The sequence below is a fragment of the Glossina fuscipes genome, unplaced genomic scaffold, assembly GCF_014805625.2.
Source record: "Glossina fuscipes isolate IAEA_lab_2018 unplaced genomic scaffold, Yale_Gfus_2 204, whole genome shotgun sequence".
Lineage (NCBI taxonomy): Eukaryota > Metazoa > Arthropoda > Insecta > Diptera > Glossinidae > Glossina > Glossina fuscipes.
The window spans coordinates 339,186-345,185 of NW_023998547.1; the positions used below are offsets into that span (position 1 = coordinate 339,186).

General features: G+C 33.5%; 2 protein-coding genes across 2 annotated transcripts in view; both read left to right on the forward strand.

Moving 5' to 3' along the window:
• The first annotated feature begins 873 nt into the window (after positions 1-873).
• On the forward strand, positions 874-1,320 carry LOC119642000 (rhodanese domain-containing protein CG4456-like). The gene has a single exon (XM_038040950.1). The coding sequence runs from the start codon at positions 979-981 to the stop codon at positions 1,318-1,320; it is 342 nt and encodes a 113-aa protein (XP_037896878.1). The 5' UTR covers positions 874-978.
• Positions 1,321-5,467: 4,147 nt separating this feature from the next.
• Positions 5,468-6,000, forward strand: part of LOC119641976 (heat shock protein 68-like) — a 2,215-nt gene continuing 1,682 nt past the window's right edge. The window contains exon 1 of the mRNA XM_038040912.1: positions 5,468-6,000. This exon is cut by the window's right edge and continues 1,682 nt beyond it. Coding sequence (XP_037896840.1) covers positions 5,548-6,000 — 453 coding nt within the window. The 5' untranslated portion in view covers positions 5,468-5,547.

Below are 6,000 nucleotides of genomic sequence, written 5' to 3' on the forward strand. Positions count from 1 at the left end.
CTTTTTTTTTTGTTGCATTTTGCTTCTCTACATAAAATCTTGTCGTCTTTACTTACTTTGGAGTAGAAATCGCTCATAACGTACCGTTTTAAAAAATTCATGTTTTTAAAATTCTTACCTTTAAATAATGGACTAGGTCTTTACTGTCATTTGTTCAATCTGCCCACTAACTAACTACCCACTTAGTTTCTTTTCTTTCTCATTAGTTCAGTCCGTCAAAACTAATCTGCGAAGAAATGGAAATAAAAATGTATTCATAAACTGATAGATGCTTGGAAGCTAGAACATCTGTAAGCGAGAAATTTAAAAATGTCGGGGGTTCAGTTTTGGGAATTTTTAAAAAAGCTTTTCGTCCATATTTGATGACTTTTTAACTATGATAAATGTGACGCAGATATTCATCAAAACTTTTTTCAAATGCAATACAAAATCATCCTTATCGTCATTATAGTCCGCTCACAATTAACGGTGCGATTTTTTTCCAATTTATTTTAATAAATGCAAATAACAGTAGAAAAGAAACTGCTTTCCAAAATATCAGTTTGACGTATTTAGTAATTCTGGTATTAATGAGCAAGTTTATATGTTGATTCTCTGTATACGAATAAGGAATTTAACTAATGATCGGAATGTCGTGAAATTTTGACACGTGCCGTTTCAAAGTTAATACTATCTAGAAATGGTTATGATCTGTCAATAGTGCTGACATATATGTGTCAGACCGGAGACTTATTGAGTGATGCCTTTTGTTTATTTCGTTAACTATTTGATTATAATTTAGTAATTGTTATTTCTTTCAGGAAAAATTTCCACAATTTCGCAATGACATTTAATTTCGCTTGGAAACGCTTAAGTGTATTAACAGTTTATAGCCCACAAATTTTTAACTATTCTTTCGTATCTGCATCTGCTGTCAAAAATTTTCCTACAATTAATTTTCCGCATCGCTTTGTAAAGGAGTTTTCGACTTCAAAAAGTATGCGAATACTTGAATATAAGGACATAAAAAAATTACTAAAGCATCCAGAAAAAGTATTAATTGATGTTCGCGAAGCCAATGAAATACGTGAAACTGGACAAATACCGACTAGCATAAATATACCTTTAGATATTGTCGCTCAAGTATTGCATCCAGATTTCGATAAAAATAAATTTAAAACTAAGTATGATCGGGACAAACCACACCTTGATACGGAAATAGTTCTTTACTGTCGACGCGGTAAACGATCCCAAAATGCTGCCGAAATACTCCAAAAACTCGGTTATCGAAATGTAAAAGTGTATTTAGGCTCATGGGATGATTGGTCTAAAAGGGAGTGAATTTAATGAAATGGAAAGCAATTAATGAATGACATTTATGTTACATTTATTGCATAAATATATAGAAAATTTATTAACGAATGATTTTTAAACACACATCAATTAATGGTTAAGAAAGAATGTAAAAAAAAAAAATATGGAAGAGAAGTTAATGAATGTCGAAAACCCAATTTTATCGTATACTCTTTCTTTTCATCTCAATCCTTATTCTAATCGGTTGCTTATTGTATTAATAGGAATTATTTATATAAAAGAAGTTATAAGGTCGCGGTAGTCCCTCTTCCAGTCTTAGATTAATAATAAATTTATATAAAGTGAACTGAATAAAAATTTTTAATAAGAAGCAAAATTCCCATAATTTAGCACTTTTCCTGTTTTGGTGACTTCCTTCCACCTTTTCTTCCCTCAATGTATTTCAATTCGTAAAACTCTTCCATTTAAAGTTCGCTTTCTTCAGTTTCCTTCTCCGCTTGTCCCGCTTTCCACTTTTTCTCTTCTTTAACAATGTTGAAGTTATCGTTTCATCAGATTGGTCGTAAATAGGAGGTCGTGTCCATCATAATAAATAAATAGTATATTTTCATTTTAATCGTTTACGTATTGATTGCTTTCAACAGCCGTAAAGTAAGATGAAATAATACATATGGAAAACTCTCCTTCAAGAAGAAATTATCGAAAAAGCGAAATATTACGTAACGCTCATATTTATTTTTAATGAATAAAGAAAAAAAAAAAAAGAGCAAATGCAACTGAGGACTAAAAGACTGTGCGAACGTTCCATTTTCCATTTTAGTATATTCTCGAAAAGTCTAAAAATAGTTTATTCTTCTTGCGTGGTCATGTTCTGACAACAAATTCGGGTCACCTTAATTAATAATCAATCACCTTTTCAATTAATAGTCAATATTAAAGGAATTTACGAGTCACAAAATAAACGAAAGAAACGCAATTTTTAGGAAAAAGTTCACTCTTCAAGAAAATAAATGTAATGATAATTGATTCAATTTATTGTTAGAGCTTCAAGTATGTGAGGTTTTAAAAGTTACATTGTCGAATAATTGAGGTTAAAAGTTGTATAGGGGAGGTATTGGAAGTGATATCCTTACTCATTTCCGGAGAAATACCTGATTAGGTGGCCGCCGTATATCATCATCGATTGTAACGTTTGGTTCAGTCGGAAGCAAAGTAATAAATGTTGTTGTAATCCAGTGACCGATACTTCTCTCCCGGCAATCAGTTATTGTAGATATAGTGCGCCTTAGTAGATTGATCTCTTCTTGGTTAAAAGCAAAATTGCGATCATTGTACTTGGTGAATAGAGCCGTGGCTGATCCACGATTCGTGCTTATCTCTTCTCGCCGTGCCTGGATTGCAGCTGCTTCTGGTCCCCCCTGTGCAATAATGGCTTCTGCGACCATTCCAACATCTGCAATTAACTTTTTGGCTAATGATGCACCATGTCTATTGCCCAAATAAATTATTGCAATATTGATGGCTGCATGTGTTAATGACCCTGGGCTCAGAAAGTTGGAACGTTGAGACCTCTGCATTCCGAACAATGCGCCCACTCCATAAATCACTGTATGCAAGGTTTTATTTGCTGTTGCGCAGTAAGGGCTCTTTGTACATAAGCGAAGAGTTTGACAGTATGGCAAATATGATTTGATTGTTCAAAATTCTTCTAAGTGTGTCTCAAAGATTATCTGATGTATGTCCAACTCCATTTGGGCGTGGAATGTCCACTCGATAAAATCGTATATTCCTTTGTAAGCCAGCAAATTGGAGATATATATTAGATCTGTATACGTCTCCATACCAAAGTATCGAGGTACAGCAGAGCCTATTTTCATAAAAGAATAGTCTGATTCCCCAGTTAATTCTAAATATAAGTCTAGAGCGGCCATTAAGAAAATCACTTTCTCATTGTTGGCTAATGAATCAAATCGATTGTGATATTGCAATTCTTTATACGGAGGGATATTACCTACTTTTGATGCTATTACATTATTCATCCTGTCTAAAAGAGTTTGTCTATAATCAGGGGCTGTTCGAGACAGCCGAAATGCGCACCCGACTTGTGCTAGAAGCCACAAGTCATCCCGTTCAGTCAGGTTGATAGCCACTCCGGAATCTGCCATCGATAAAGCCTCTCCCCTTACTTGCACATCAACATAATTAAGGGGTGTTCGTTACCCAGAAGCTACATAGACTCCATAGCTCCTCCATTCTTTATCTGTTGTGACTTTCATTCGTGAAAATGCAACGGCTATATACTTAGCAAAACCCCCAAGACAGACAAGGGCATTTCGCTCATGATGATGTAGAAATTCATAAGCGCACAATCGTAGGCGTTCCGTTCCGGAAGTGTAATTGGGCAAAGACACCTGGGGTTTTCCTGAGGTTGCATCTCTGTTCTTATGTGGATAATCTACTGGCTTCTCCTCAATAAGTTTTGGCACTAACAAATAGTCTCCATGTGTTACGGAGAACAATGCAACATAATTATGCGGTTTATTGAGACATGATCCATCTGGTGCACGTTGGAAGTTATTTATTGCTGCTTCTGCAGGGTTATTCTCTAATAGATTTCCTTGGTTCTCCTGGTTATTCATTTATTTTATACTATTTATCAAATTTATGAATGTAAGGCCGATAGCCTTAGATGCTAGTGCTTTTAAGAGTTTTAGTCTTAGAATTTATTTCTCTGGCGAAATTAATAATAATAATAACAATAATATGAATGTAATTTGTGCACACCACCATTGGAATATACGCATATACATATAAGGTGACCAGAATTTTTTTAGGAATGTTTCTAGTGATAAAAAAGTTTGCGACTTTGATATTGGATTAAGATATACATTTAATTTAAGTTCAATTTTTTTATCTGGTCGACTTTTAAAATCTTACATGAGTTCAAAATGATACACATAAGCTTGTACGAGAGTATTACATGCTAAGTAAATCATTATTTCTATAATGAATATTATAGATACTTTTCTGGTAGATAATTGTTAAAGTTTATGTGCCCCAACTTACGCTCAATTCACCAATAACGAAAAACTAATAGGAGCTAAACAAATCTCGAAAAGGAAAATTGCATTTTCCATATCCAAAGAGGCAAGGTTGGTCACCTTAATATATATAAAAGTTGCTTTTTCGTGCACAAACCTATATGTTTCTGTTTCATGTTTGTGAACTATGGAAATTTCATAAGAACATTCCGGAATATAAAGTAATTCAAAATAACAATGCACGCGTTGTAGCATTTATATATACCTAAATACGTCTTTACAAGTATTGTGAGAATATATAATTTTAATCATTTTTTTTCGGTTTTCCTATTAATTCATATTTTAACCAAGAAAATCGCATTTGTTCGCAAATATTTCATTTATTTTTATAATTACTAATTTTTCCAAATCGTTAAAAAGTAAGAGAAAAGATTGTTTACAAGAGCATATTGCTTTTTAAGCTGTTAAGAGAGAAGAGAAACTCTTTCTCTAGCTCTCTAATTTATTTTTAGATCTCTCTAATTGTTGTTGTATGTGTGAGACATGTCCTCTAACATGAGAATTACTCAAAATTAAGTTATTTCTCATAATGGAATTGCATCATTTTTCATGCTTGCATACATATGAATACTTTATTAGAACATTTTGGAATGCGAATCGATTGCAGCTAAATTTATAACAAAAATATTATTTGTATGCACTTACATACCCTTTTACAGAATTTGCGAGAAAACATAATGTCACCTCATCATAATTTATATATTCATATAGCTTTTAGAAGTAATTTTTAGCCAAAAAGGTGTTGCATTTTTTCATGTGTTTGTTTATGCTTGATTTCAAAGCGTTAAACGCGGAGAGAAAAAACACATATGCATTTATAGTGGTATATGTCTCTCTCATCAATTTATGCGCATAGTATTTCTCCGTTATTTTATTTGTCTGCCGTATTTAAGAGATAAAGCAATTATTATTAATCATACTTCTACAACTTTCAAGACATTTCTACGCGAACTCTCTAGTACATTCGATTGTGTTGGTGACTGAACGCCTTTTCTATAAAAGCAGCCAACAATCGAAATTTTTTCATTATTCATACAAAAATTGAAGTGAGAAGACTTGTGAAAATATTTTGAAGCTGAGAAGCTTGTGAATTTCTAAAGTATAAAGTGAAACGTATAATTGCAGATTCAATAAATAACAAACACAAAACAAAATGGTGGCAATTGGAATTGATTTGGGAACAACGTATTCGTGTGTTGGTGTATTTCAACATGGCAAAGTGGAAATCATCGCAAATGATCAAGGTAATCGTACAACACCCAGTTACGTGGCATTTACGGACACAGAACGCCTCATTGGTGATGCAGCAAAAAATCAAGTCGCCATGAATCCTAAGAATACAGTTTTTGATGCAAAACGTTTAATTGGTCGCAAATATGATGACTCAAAAATTCAAGAAGATATCAAACATTGGCCGTTCAAAGTGATTAGTGACGGTGGTAAACCGAAAATTTCCGTTGAGTTTAAAGCAGAGCAGAAATGCTTTGCACCGGAAGAAATTAGTTCTATGATATTGACGAAGATGAAAGAAACTGCCGAGGCCTACTTAGGTCACACAGTCAAAGATGCGGTAGTCACGGTACCAGCATATTTCAACGATTCGCAG